The sequence below is a fragment of the Pelophylax lessonae genome (genome assembly GCF_965119305.1).
Source record: "Pelophylax lessonae genome assembly, chromosome: 9".
Lineage (NCBI taxonomy): Eukaryota > Metazoa > Chordata > Amphibia > Anura > Ranidae > Pelophylax > Pelophylax lessonae.
This window is the reverse complement of record NC_138776.1, coordinates 233,113,934-233,128,518: the sequence shown is the minus strand read 5'-3', so window position 1 is coordinate 233,128,518 and position 14,585 is coordinate 233,113,934. Positions and strand designations below refer to the sequence as shown.

General features: G+C 46.1%; 1 protein-coding gene across 2 annotated transcripts in view; it reads right to left on the bottom strand.

The window, feature by feature from the left end:
* TMEM134 (transmembrane protein 134) overlaps positions 1–14,585 on the bottom strand; it is a 105,138-nt gene that overhangs the window by 38,628 nt on the left and 51,925 nt on the right. Inside the window, exon 3 of one of the 2 annotated variants that reach the window (XM_082268225.1) lies at positions 629–681. The exons of the other annotated variant lie outside the window; for it this stretch is intronic. Coding sequence (XP_082124351.1) covers positions 629–681 — 53 coding nt within the window. The remainder of the gene's footprint in view (positions 1–628; positions 682–14,585) is intronic. 2 annotated transcript variants of the gene reach the window in all.

The window sequence follows — 14,585 nt, the reverse complement described above, 5'->3', positions numbered from 1 at the left end:
AAGCTCTGTTTGTGGGAAAAAAAAGGACGTAAATTTTGTTTGGGTACAGCGTCGCATGACCGCGCAATTGTCAGTTAAATTCGCACAGTGCCGAATCGCAAAAAGTGGCCCAGACGTAAGACAGCAAAATCCTCCGGTGGTAAAGTGCTTAAAGGTGATACGCAGATGTTCTGTACTCCCCAATTCTTTGATTCACTGGAGTGTGTCCACACAGACACACTCTGGTGAAGCAAAGAACCAGGATGTATAGAACATCTGCGTATCACCTTTAAATTGAGGAAGTAGCATGTTTAAGTCACAAAATGCATCTTTCGTTTAATACAGTAACTTCATGTTCGTCAAATACCGCTCTGAGCCATATCTAGACACACAACACATCCCAATAGGTGCCTCTGCTATTTGAATCACAAACCGGTTTCTGCGTTCTCAAACAATTCTAGTATTTTCAGGCACTGGGAACTTGAGAGGGGAAGGCATTTTAGGCCATCCCAAAACAACAGAGAGAGAACTTCTGCAATCTGATGATGCACATTTCTTGGGAAGGTACACAGTACAGAGGGAAAAAAAGAAGTTATCAAATTGTGATCCTATTTTTTTTGACTGGGATCCATTTTCACCTATGCCTTACCTTTCTACGTTTTTAACTTTAACATGTTCTGTTTCTTCATCATTTTCCAAGTTCTAGGAAGAGAAAAAAAAAAATGAATATATGTTTTTTGGACATGCGTCAGCAGAGAACAGAGAACAGAGAACAAAGAACTAAAATGATGTTTTTGTTGAAAGCGGGGAGGGAAATAATGAGAAATGGGTCAAGAATTTGTGTATACTTGCAGCATTAATCATTTAAAAAATGAAGATCATGCAGTTTTCAGCGAGTAAGTATTCTGATTTAGCAGTGGAGGGGTGAGTGGTATGACTCCTACAAGGTGCAAGTTAACTTTTCTGACATGGCAATTCAATCATTCTGTCATGCTGACTCACTAAAGCATGGTTCCTCAAACTACGGCCCTCCAGCTGTAGTGGAACTGCACATCCCATGAGGCATTGTAAAACTCTGACATTCACAGACATGACTAGGCATGATGGGAATTGTAGTTCCTGAACAACTGGAGGGCCATAGTTTGAGGATCCTTGCACTAAAGGATAGAAACCAGTTTTGCAGGACAAAATACAAACAGGATGACGTGATTTTAAATAAAATAACTCTTTTTCAACATATTTGAACAGGAAAACATTAGATCTTCATTCGAACTGTGCCTTCTGATAAAGGAGATAATATTTAAAAAAAGGCATATAAAAGTTACATGGTGTATTTTTTCTTCTAACTAATCTCAATTAAAATGTAGCTTTGTCACATAAAAAAAAAAGGAAGTACATAACTACTATTATCACCACTTTAAATCTATGATACTAGAACCAGTTATTCCAGATTAGTTGCCAATGGTTAGAACCTCCTAATTACATAGTTACATAGTTGGTGAGGTTGAATAAAGACAAAAGTCCATCCAGTTCAACCTGTGTAGATGTGTGTGGCTGTAATCATCTTGCATACCCCTGAATGTTCTGATCCTTGAGATGTACGTCTAAGAGTCTTTTGAAAGCCACCATACTACCCGCAGAAACCACCTCATGTGGTAGAGAATTCCACAATCTTGTAGCCCTAACAGTAAAGAACCCCCCACGTTGCCTGAGGTTAAAACGCTTCTCCTCTAATCGCATTGTATGCCCCCGAGTTCTCATGCAATCCCTTCGACTGAACAGCTTTTTTTCTAAGCCTAGATCCCCATTTAGATATTTAAAAATTGCTATCATGTCCCCCCTCAGGCGTCTCTTCTCCAGGGAGAATAAATCAAGCGATTGCAGACGCTCCTCATAATCAAGGTCCTCCAATCCCCTAATTAGTTTAGTTGCCCTTCTCTGGACTCTCTCCAGCTCCAACACATCCCTTCTGAGGGCGTATGCAGGTGGAACATACCATATTTATCGGCGTATAACACTCACCTCACATTTAGGAGGGAAATTTTAGGAAAAAAGCTTAAAATTTTAAATAAACAGCATTGAACTCCGAACTATTTTTTTTAACCCTCCTCTTGTGTTAGGGTCAAAACTGACCCGTTTTCAGGTTTTGAATGTCTATAAGTATCACATAAATTTGTTTATTGCATCAAGATTTTTTTACTTTGTCAGGAACCTCTATTTAAACAATGTAATAGAAAAATAATCCTTTTCACTAAGTTATAAAATACTGTGGTGAAAATTAAGACGTTCATGGTGTTAGGGTCAATTCTGACCCAGTTATAATATAGGATTTTAGGACACTAATAAGTTCCAAAACTGAAATCATAAACACTCTCTCTGCTTAGTAACACTGACAGCCAATCACCTCTCAACCCTGTGAGCTGTAGTTAGGGAGGGGCCAATCTCTTTTCCTGCTTGTCTGCTTCTCTAAATAAAGTGAAGAAACATAGGACCAATACATTTCAGAGTTGCTGACTTTATTTTACCATTTTTTAAATTTGACAATGAGAGGTATGCTATCAAAAGAAAGGTCTAGGGGTCACACCAAAAATATTAAAACCAATCTTTTCAAGGATAAAGAAGCCTAACAAGGTAACCAAGAGGTAAGAAACAAATTTGATGATAAATAATTATTCAGAGGGTATTTTATGGCTGATTTAAAACAAGGGTCAAAACTGACCCTAACATAGTTACATAGTTACATAGTAGGTGAGGTTGAATAAAGACAATAGTCCATCCAGTTCAACCTGTGTAGGCATGTGTGGCTGTAATCATCTCCCATACCCCTGAATGTTCTGATCCTTGAGATGTAAGTCTAAGAGTCTTTTGAAAGCCACCATACTACCCGCAGAAACCACCTCTTGTGGTAGAGAATTCCACAATCTTGTTGCCCTAACAGTAAAGAACCCCCCGCGTTGCCTGAGGTTAAAACGCTTCTCCTCTAATCGCATTGTATGCCCTCGAGTCCTCATGCAATCCCTTCGAATGAACAGCTTTTTTTCTAAGCTGGGATCCCCATTAAGATATTTATAAATTGCTATCATGTCCCCCCTCAGACGTCTCTTCTCCAGGGAGAATAAATCGAGCGATTGTAGAAGCTCTTCATAGTCAAGGTCCTCCAATCCCCTAATTAGTTTAGTTGCCCTTCTCTGGACTCTCTCCAGCTCCAACACATCCCTCCTGAGGACTGGCGACCAGAACTGGACGGAATACTCCAGATGCGGTCGGACCAGAGTTTTATAAAGTGGAAGGATTATAGTCTTATCTCTGGAATGCATCCCTTTCTTTATGCATGCTAATATTCTGTTGGCTTTGGAAGCTGCCGCTTGACATTGCATGCTGTTTCCTAATCTATCATCAACCAATACTCCCAGATCCTTCTCCATTTTTGATTCCCCCAAGGGCTCCCCTCCTAACGTGTATTGTGATTTTATGTTTTTAGTCCCCAAGTGCAAAACCTTACACTTCTCCACGTTAAACCTCATTTGCCATGTCGTTGCCCACTCTGTTATTTTGTCCAGGTCATTCTGTAGGATATCTGCTTCATGTTGTGAAGTTATTGTCCTGCCCAATTTTGTGTCATCTGCAAAAACTGATATCGAACTACTGATCCCGACCTCAATGTTGTTTATGAATAAATTGAACAAGGTTGGTCCCAGGACTGAGCCTTGGGGGACCCCGCTTACCACCTCAGACCAGTCTGAGTATGCGCTGTTTATTACTACCCTTTGGACCCGCCTTTTTAGCCAGTTCCGTATCCAAGAGCAAACCCTGCTATCGATACCTGCAGACCTTATTTTATAAATTAAGCGCTTGTGGGGAACTGTATCAAACGCCTTAGCGAAATCCAAGTACACCACATCCACTGGTCTCCCCCTATCTAGCTCACAGCTCACCTCCTCGTAGAATGTAAGGAGATAGGTTTGACAAGAACGCCCATTTGTAAACCCGTGCTGATTACTGCTGATGATGTTGTTGTCCTTAGCAAACTCTACAATATAGTCCCTTATCATCCCCTCCAGAAGTTTACATACTACTGATGTCAAACTGACAGGCCTATAATTTCCCGGGATATGCCTCTGGCCCTTTTTGAATATTGGAATCACGTTAGCTTTCTTCCAATCCCCTGGTACATCTCCTGTCCTAATACTGTCAGCAAAGATCAGGAACAGTGGTCTCGATATAACTTTACTGAGTTCCTTGAGTACTCTCGGATGTATGCCATCCGGTCCTGGTGATTTGTTTGTGTTAAGTTTATCCAGCCTTTCCCTGATTTCCCCCTCTGTTAGCCATGGTGGCAAGTCCTGTTTATTACTACTAACCATACAGTCATGGTCAGTGTACCCCTCCTTTTCCTGTGTAAAGACTGACGAGAAAAAAGCATTTAGCACGGTTGCTTTTTCAGTGTCCTCTGTAACCATCCTCCCATCATCGTTAATTATGTGTGCAATATGCTCTGCCTTAGTTTTTTTGCTGTTGATATATTTAAAGAATTTCTTTGGGTTTTTTTTACTATCCTCCGCTATTTGTCTCTCAAAGTTGATTTTAGCCATCTTGATTTCTTGTTTACTTTTCTTATTTGCCTCCTTGTATTGCTCGAAAGCCGATACTGTGCCCTCTGATTTATACTTCTTGAAGGCCAATTTTTTCCCCCTAATAAGTTTTATGACGCTACAGTTTAGCCAGCCAGGTTTGGCTTTGTCTCTTCTAAATTTGTTTCCCATAGGAATGCACTGCAAGATGCCTTTGCCTAATATGTTCCTAAAGCATTCCCATTTTTCCTCTGTGGTCAGGGATCCCAGGGTTTGGTCCCAGTTTACCTTTTCCATCATTGAGTACAATTTTGGAAAGTTTGCCCTTCTGAAGTTTAGGGTTCTTATGTTCCCCACTTGTCTTGTTATGTTGTTATTTACACTAAATGTGATCATCCTGTGATCGCTAGAGCCCAGGTTGTCCTGGACTCCTACCTCCGAGATTATGTCTGGGTCATTAGTGAGCAATAGATCCAGGACTGCGTTTTCTCTGGTGGGGGAATCCACCAACTGTGACATGTAATTATCCAGTAAGGTTTCCGTGAATAGGCGGGCCTTCTGTGAGTGTGCAGTCCCCTCTTCCCAGTCAATGTCGGGGTAATTGAAGTCCCCCAATACGATGACTGATCCCAATTTTGCCACTTTACCCATTAGTGCTAAAAATTCCAGCTCTACCTCCTCCCCTTGGTTAGGTGGCCTATAGCAAACCCCCACAATTACTTTCCCCTTTTCTCCTTCCCTATGGAGTTCAACCCACACAGATTCTAAATCCATGCTCATCCCATCCGTAATGTCACTCCTTTCTGTCACCTTTATATTGTTCTTGACATAGAGACATACCCCTCCCCCTCTTTTTCCTACCCTGTCCTTCCGGTACACCGAATACCCTTGGATATTGGCCAGCCAGTCATGTGAGGGGTCGAACCAAGTCTCTGTTATTCCCACAAGGTCTATGTCCTCCTCATGTACTAACATTTCCAACTCATCCATTTTATTAGCTAGGCTCCTGGCATTAGCATATACACCTCTTAGTTTTAAGGAAGTTAAGCGCAATTGGCGGTTATGTTTATTCCTGTTTGGTCTGAGGTTCTCCCGCACAGACCTGCCAATTGACCTTGTGGACCTACTGTCGCTGCTGACACTACAGCTGCCTTCAGTCCTCTGCTTCCTCCTGACTGACTCTACTTCTGAGCCCTCCCCCCCGTCTCCTAGTTTAAAAGCCCCTCCAACTTGGTGGCCATCTTTCTCCCCAAAAGAGCTGTACCGTCCCCATTAAGGTGCAGCCCATCCTTACTAAAGAGCCGGTAGCCGACTGAGAAGTCAGCCCAGTTCTCCAGGAACCCAAACCCCTCCTTCCTACACCAATTCCTCAGCCACTTGTTAAGTTCCCTAATCTCCTTCTGCCTCTCCTGTGTGGCTCGAGGTACAGGCAGTATTTCAGAGAAAACCACCTTGGAGGTCCTTTTCCTCAATCTATTACCTAAGTCCCTGAAATCGTTCTTAAGGATCCTCCACCTACCTTTAACTTTGTCATTAGTGCCCACATGCACCATGACCGCTGGGTCATCCCCAGCCCCGCCCAACAATCTGTCTGCCAGATCTGCGATGTGCCGAACTCGGGCGCCCGGTAAACAGCAAACTGTTCGGTTCACGAGATCTTTTTTACAGATTTCCCTCTCTGTCCTCTTGATAATTGAGTCCCCCACTACCACAACCTTTCTAACCTTTCCTGAGTTACGGCCCCCCTTCTTCCTGGAGCCGTCCCTCCCCTGGCAGCTGGGGGAGGGTGCATGCTCCAGCTCTGCCACCCCTGAGCTGATATCCCCCTCAACCTGCAACTCGACAGATTTGTTAGGGTGTACCAACTCAGGATTGGCCTCCCTGGCTCTCCTCCCTCTACCCTTCCTAACAGTCACCCAGCTGCGTACCTCTGCTTCTTGCGTCTCCTCTGTTCCTCCCTCCTCTATGCTGGCCCCTACCAGCGCCTGATAGGTAATGTCCAAGCTCCTTTCCAGGTTGTTGATGCCACGCAGTGTTGCCACTGTGTTCTGTAGGTCCAGGATCTGGTCTACCAGAGCAACAAGTTGCTCACATCTTGCACAGCAGTATTCGCCCTCGAATGGTTCATCAAGGAACGCATACATGCAGCAAGAAGTGCACTGAGTGGCATCCGCAATCCTGTCGGACATTATTACCCACTACTCTATGGGGATAATGTTAACGACCTGCTCTTCCTTACCTACCCTACCTCTAACTTCCCTGGTACTAAACCTGGGGTACTCACCAGTCGCTAATATACTAACCAGTCGCTAAGATACTCACCAGTCGCAAAGATCCAACAGACGCAAGATACTCACCAGTCGCAAAGATCCAACAGACGCAAAGATACTCACCAGTCGCAAAGATCCAACAGACGCAAAGATACTCACCAGTCGCAACGATACTCACCAGTCGCAACGATACTCACTAACCGCAACGATACTCACCAGTCGCAAAGATCCAACAGACACAAGATACTCACCAGTCGCAAAGATACTCACCAGTCGCAAAGATACTCACCAGTCGCAAGGATACTCACCAGTCGCAAGGATACTCACCAGTCGCAAAGATACTCACCAGTCGCAAAGAATCTCACCAGTCGCAAGATACTCACCCGATACACACCAGTTGCAAATATACTCACCAGTCGCAAGATGCTAACCCTCGCAAGATGCTAACCAGTCGCAAAATGCTCACTAGTCGCTAAGATACTCACCAGTCTCTAAAATACTCACGGTCGATCAGTCAAGAGCGCCGTCGGTCGGTCGCAGAACGGTCTTGTCGGTCGCAGAACGGTCTTGTCGGTCGCAGAACGGTCTTGTCGGTCGCAGAACGGTCTTGTCGGTCGCAGAACGGTCTTGTCGGTCGCAGAACGGTCTTGTCGGTCGCAGAACGGTCTTGTCGGTCGCAGAACGGTCTTGTCGGTCGCAGAACGGTCTTGTCGGTCGCAGAACGGTCTTGTCGGTCGCAGAACAGTCTTGTCGGTCGCAGAACAGTCTTGTCGGTCGCAGAACAGTCTTGTCAGTCGCAGAACAGTCTTGTCAGTCGCAGAACAGTCTTGTCAGTCGCAGAACAGTCTTGTCAGTCGCAGAACAGTCTTGTCAGTCGCAGAACAGTCTTGTCAGTCGCAGAACAGTCTTGTCAGTCGCAGAACAGTCTTGTCAGTCGCAGAACAGTCTTGTCAGTCGCAGAACAGTCTTGTCAGTCGCAGAACAGTCTTGTCAGTCGCAGAACAGTCTTGTCAGTCGCAGAACAGTCTTGTCAGTCGTTGACGGTCGAAAGCAAGGTCAGTCAGTCACAGATCCCTATGGTCAGTCAGTCACAGATCCCTATGGTCAGTCAGTCACAGGATGGTCTGTCAGTCCGTCAGTCACAGGTCCCCAAAGCACGTCACACAGCTGCAGGGAGATACTCACCAGTCGCCGCTGCTCCTCCTCCCCTGCTTCCGTGAACCTCCCTCCTCAATACTGTGTGGTGTCCGTTCACCGCCGCAGCCGCCGCTCCGCCGTCTACGGCCGCGGCTTCCAGTCCTGGTCCTTCACGTCCCGGTCCCGCTCTCTGTTCCGGTCTCTCTGTCCATGGATAGTAACGGAATTCTAACATAAGAGGAGGGTTAATCAAATGCAGTCTTACCTGTGCCCATGAATGCAGCCTCATCAGCGCAGTGTCCAAAATGCAGCCTCGCCAGTGTAGCGTCCATCAATGCAGCCTCGCCAGCGCAAGTGTCCCCCAGTGGCGGTTTTAGGCATGGGCGAACGGGGCAGCATTTTTTCATGACACGTGGGGGGCGGCATGACAGTGTTTCCCCAACCCCCAGGCCGCGGACCGGTACGTGGATCAAATGGTACCGGGCGCCCGAGGAACTTTGAATAATTTCACTGTGGCAGGCTGGCAGCCGAGCCGAGGCACAGAACATTGCTCCCCCCCGAGCCCGCCCATTGTGTGACAATAGCGAATGAAAATTCGCTATTGTCACACTGATCCTCCTCCTGGCCAATCAGGGAGCGGGTCCTCCCGCTTCCTGATTGGCCGAAAGGCAAACCCCACGCCATTAGCCGAGGAGGAGGTGCCGCGGGAGGACTGAGGAGATGCGGGGAATCCTGGGACTGAACTGAAGAAAAGTGAGGTAAGTGCACTGATGAGTCTCGCTGGGGGAACGCTGGTGCTCTGCATTGAAAGGTGGCACCCGTGACGCTGGCATCTCTACATTGAAAGGGGGCAATGCTGTGGCACTCTGCATTTATTGGGGGCAATGCTGTGGCACTCTGCATTTATTGGGGGCAATGCTGTGGCACTCTGCATTTATTGGGGGCAATGCTGTGGCACTCTGCATTTATTGGGGGCAATGCTGTGGCACTCTGCATTTATTGTTATGTTGTCATGTTATTTTTTTTTTTTGGGGGGGGGGGGTGCTGGGAGGGAGTCTTGCCCGGGGAGCAATTTAATGTAGAACCCAATGCAGCCTCGCCAGCACAAGTGTTCACCAATGCAGCCTCGCCAGCGCCATTACATTACATTACTTTTTTAGAAAAGCCGGGCAGCTCTGAGGCAGAGGGGGCGGGCCGAGCGAGGAGAAGAGAGTACGAGCCGCCGCTGTCATCTGACGTCCCGGGGCCTATGATAGACGTCACACGTCCCGTGTCCCGGCATTGGGCCACTGTGCTGTCTATCATAGGAGGCGGGACTTCCTATGACAGCAGCCGCTCGTCCTTCCATCTGCTCCGCTCGCCCCCCCCCCCCCCCTCCTCTCAGCGCTACCCGTCTTTTTCCTTTTTTTTTTTACTATATCGGCGTATAACACGCACTGGTGCTTTGCCCTCCATTTTTAGGAGGAAAAAGTGCGTGTTCTACGCCGATAAATACGGTATCTTGTTTAAAAGCAAATCATTTGGCGGAGGGGGGGGGGTTACAGTGTGGGGTTGTTTTTCAGGGGCTGGGCTTGGCCCCTTAGTTACAGTGAAGGGAACTCTTAAGGTGGCAGAATACCAAGACATTTTGGACAATTTCATGCTCCCAACTTTGTGCGAACATTGGACTAAGACTGGGAAGCAGACTGGGAAGCCATTAAAGTTCCTGGAGAACTGGGATGACCTCTCAGTCGGCTACCGACTCTTTCGTAGGGACAGATTGCACCACAATGGGGAGGGTGCAGCCATACTGGGAGAGAAGATGGCAAACAAGAGGGGCTTTTAAACTAGGTGAAAGGGGGGGGGGTACAGATATAGAATTTGCAAGTGGGAAGCAAGGTTCAGTGGGCACAAATGGGGACATTAGCGGTAGGGTGTTCAGGGTTCCTAAACCCAAGGTGGGTACGGGGGAAAAAAAATCCCAAGAGCAGCCTAAAAACATTGAAAGAGGATATAGTATGCAACCGGACAAAATGTATACCAATGCTAGAAGCCTGGCCAACAAGATGGGAGAACTGGAGCTGCTAATGTATGAGGAGGATTTCGATTTTGTTGGGATTTCAGAGACTTGGTTTGACAGCTCTGATGATTGGCTGGCGACCATTCAAGGGTATTCCTTACATCGAAGATAAAGAAGGTAAAAAAGGGGGAGGGGTATGTCTGTATTTTAAGAACAGTGTACAGGTAAATAGGAGAGACGTCATCGCAAAAAGAGCTAAGGAGGAGGAAGAATCCCTATGGCTAGAACTTCCAAGTAATATTGGATGCTATAGGCCCCCAACCCAGAGGGAGGAGGGGGGAGGCGGACCTCCTATCACAGCTTGGAATGGCAGCAAGGTTTCGGAATTGTCATTATAATGGGGGGGGCTTTAATTATCCAGATATAGACTGGGCAGAAGGAACCACGCATTTATCCAAGGCTTGGCAGTTCCTAAATGTTTTGCAGGACAATTTCATAGGTCAGACGGTGAACGTACCGACAAGAAACAATGCGGTACTAGACCTACTGATTACCAACAATACTGACCTGATCATGGATATAGAAATACGGGGCAACTTAGGAAAACAGTGACCATAGGTCAATTTGTTTCAATATAAATCACAGAAATAGGAAACACCAGGGTAATATAAGTCCTAGTCAACAACAAGCTGTAGTCTGTAAAACTTATCACTTTAAGACTTGGCTCAGGCAATGAACAGTCCAGGGGATTTGGTTTTTGTGTTTTATTTTAGAACTTGGATAGGAGAAGGGATGAATGGGATACTCCAACTTTGAACTATGAACAATATAGAGGACAACTAGCTGCAGTATATGCGGCAAGGCTGCTGCTTCACCTTTGCCACAGAAGTAAAGATAGCTGAATATGCTCCTATTAAATTTACTCTTCTGGCTCTCAACTTGGCACCCCCTTTCTCACTTGCTGTGTGTGTGCTCGCCCCTGTCCACTGACTGTCCTCTGGAGCGGTCCCCTTCCTGGGCAGACCCCTTGCAAGCTTCCCGATACTCACAGACAGGGTTTTTCCCTGGGTCACTCTGCCTTCAGCTCCACTGGTCAGCATCCACCGGACTTTCTGGCTCAGCTCCACACTCCTGGTCCACTAGGCCGACTGCCTGTGACCACTTCCCACACTGACAGGAGGAGAGACAACCATCACCCTCCTCCTGGGACCTGGCTTCCCGCCCAAAGACCCCCTGTCACATATGCCCCTGGCTTTTATGACCTATCCCAGGATGCACCATTGTTGTGCCCTCCTACTGGGACAGCCACAAAAGCCTGTGTGTGTGCCTGGCTGGGTTTCCTCCACTGTCCAACAGACTGCCCTATTGGATACAGTGGGGACACTCCCTCAGACCAAGTGAATCACACATGGATGCATGTAACAGGCAAAACTACTGATCAGGCTCCCCTAATAAGCAGATGGAGCAAACAATGCTTTTACCCAGCACCAACCTAGGAGAGTGCTACATTTAAAAAAAGGGATTCACTCCAGAAATAAAGAGATTATTCTCCCACTTTAAAAGACTCTGGTCCGGCCACATCTTGAATATGCCGTCCAGTTCTGGGCACCGGTCCTCAGGAAGGATGTGCTGGAACTGGAGAGAGTACAGAGAAAAGCAACAAAAATAAATAGGGGAATGGATGACATCAGCCATGAGGAAAGACTGCAAGCATTGAACTTATTCTCTCTGGAGAAGAGACGCTTGAGAGGGGATATGATATCAATGTACAAAATACTGTACTGGTGGCCATAGCATAAGGAACAAACTATTCAGAGAAAGGGAATAAAATAAGACACGTGGCCACTCACTAAAACTAGAAGAAAAGCAGTATAACCTTAAAATACGTAAGGGGTTCTTTACTATCAGAGCAGTAAGGATGTGGAATTCTCTTCCACAAGCAGTGGTATCAGCAGGGAGCATCGATAATTTAAAAAAACTATTAGATGGGCACCTTAAAGACCACAACATACAGGGGTATACAATGTACGGTTAACCGTAAACACACACCATAGGTTGAACTGGATGGACTGAGGTCTTTTTTCAACCTCGCTAACTATGTGCGCGTAAAGGCAGGCGTCTCCATCATTTTGACAATATACTGTACATATGGGGGGAAAGGCTGACAGGCTGTAGTGACCCCTTTAGTGGACATCTCCTGAAGTTGTGTGAGCTGAGGGATTGAAGTCTGCCATGCTGGGATTTGTAGTTTCATAGAGAATCTCTCCTATCCCTTTATTTTGCCTTTTTTCCCCCTCGATCTTTGCCCCCCCCCTCCCCCCCTCTCACTGTCCTCTTGCTCTGTCTCACCGCTTTGTCTCCCTCTCCCCCTATACCCACACCCTACTCTCATCCTGACTTCTGCACTCAATACACTGTATTTTATGTTACTTAATCTGGACAGCAAACATGTTGTATGCACTGCAGGAGGAGGGGAACATGGGATGGAGGAGATGGGACTGGAGGAAAAGGATAATGTAGGATGACAGCATGGTCCTCCTAGATGTGGGGCCGCAGTGCTGAGTGTTGGGAATGCTGCTTTTCTTCATTACTTGGTCTCTTTCAGGTGGTAATATTACACAACACGCTGATAGATGGAAACCCCCTCCCTGTTCCTCCTCATCTTTATCTCCCTAAATGCCGGAAATCGGTATTGGTATAGACGGGTAAAAAAACACATATCAGTCCCCATTGCTACAAAAGTAGTATTGGTGCATCCCTAGTTTTAACGCTATACTGGAAGAGGAGCAATTTCCATATAATACTTTACCCTCTCATTATCAGTAATTGTAGCTTGCAAAGACCCAACACAATGTGCTAACTTTCAATCCATTTCTCAAATTAGTAAAAAATAAATTCGACAAATCTAAAATTTTCGCCTCAAGGCTCCTCCTCTTTATTCCCCATCAGGATCCCATTGGCTTTGCGAGAAGAAATGGACAACACAAACGATAGCTTCAAATATTATCCATTGGGAATATATTCAGCGGTCACTACGATTTTTCTAACCACAGATGCAGAAAAAGCATTTGACTGAGTGGAACGGTGGCCTTTATGATGGCTGTCCTTCCTAACATAGATCTGACAATTTATTCTAGTCAAACTTGGCAAGGTAAACTAAATAAGTCCTTTGTGCTTAATAATGGAACAAGAAAGGGCTGCCCACTGACCCTGGAGCTATTACTGAACAGAATCAGGGATCAAATCAGATGGCATCGGATGGAAATGGACAGGCAGTACATTTCCATCTGATTAACCCATAGAGGAGAGCGGGACTGTGTGAGTGTTCGCTCTGCATAGCGGAGTGGAGTGGACAGGACCTGTCATCCGCCTGTTCAGCTGGGATTAGTGGAGAAATCCCTGCTGAGCAAGCAGATTCTGCTTAGCGGAGGTGCCCGTATGAAAGGGGCTTAAGATGGCATGAGTTACTGGATCACCTATCGCCTCCACCTTGCTGCACTGTTTTTCCCTAGTGAGCCACTGCCCATCACACCAAGCCAAGTAAACACGGGCCGAATTCCGGGCAAAAAAAAAAACACCTGACCACCATTCGGCCCGTGTGTATTGCAGCTGGTCAGACAGAAGCCGGCAATACGGCATGTGCAAAAAAAACTGGCTCCTAAAATTACAAGAAAATTTGTCAAGCCCTGGACTACATTTTGGCACCAAAGGACATTTGCAAGCTATGGTGGAACTACAAAAAGGTATGTTTGATCCCCCTTTCCACAAATTCTACATAGCTCAATCCAAGTTGAGCATCTGTGGGATGAGCTGGAGAAATAGGATTTTTGACTTACCGTAAAGTCCATTTCTTTGGTGGTAAATGGATGGACACAGCTCCTTATCTTCATGACCGTAGGGTTATACTACCCCCTACAGCAGGAGTAGGACAATAGGCAGGGAAAAAAAAGCTTGAGGACGCCTATGGGGCAGTCCCTGGGGGTATACTCCCACTTCCTGCTATAGGTGTTTAGTTTTGTAAAAGCAGTGTCAGAAAAAAAAAACTAATTTCAAAGAGGGGAGGGTGCTGTGTCCGTTAAAGAACATCAGAGAAAAATGGATTTTTGTAAAATCTTACCGTAAAATCCTTTTCTCTTAGCTCATTGACAGACGTAGTCCTCGTGATACAGCACCTTCGGGTTATGTTGCCTCCACAGGAGTAGGACTAGACAGGAAATAAAATGCTCTGGCCACACCCTAGGGGCAGTCCCAGAGGGTATATCCTCTCTCTCTCTGCCTCAGCAAATCAGTTATGTCATAAAAGCAGTCTTTAGAGAATTTAACCCAACCCAACTCAAAAAAACAGAGGGGCGGGTACTACGTCTGTCAATGAGCTAAGAGAAAAGGATTTTACGGTAAGATTTTACAAAAATCCATTTTTCTCTATCGCTCATTGACAGACGTAGTCCTCGGTGATACAGCACCTTCGGGAAGTCCCAGAGCAGTATCACAAATGAGGGGTGGGAAAATGGAAATCAAATCCAAATCTAGAAGGCCCAACCGGTGCCAACTAGAAGTTTACAATGCTCATCCTTAATGATGAGACTCAACAAAAAAATTTTCAAACACAAAAAAACCCTCGAGGTAGAC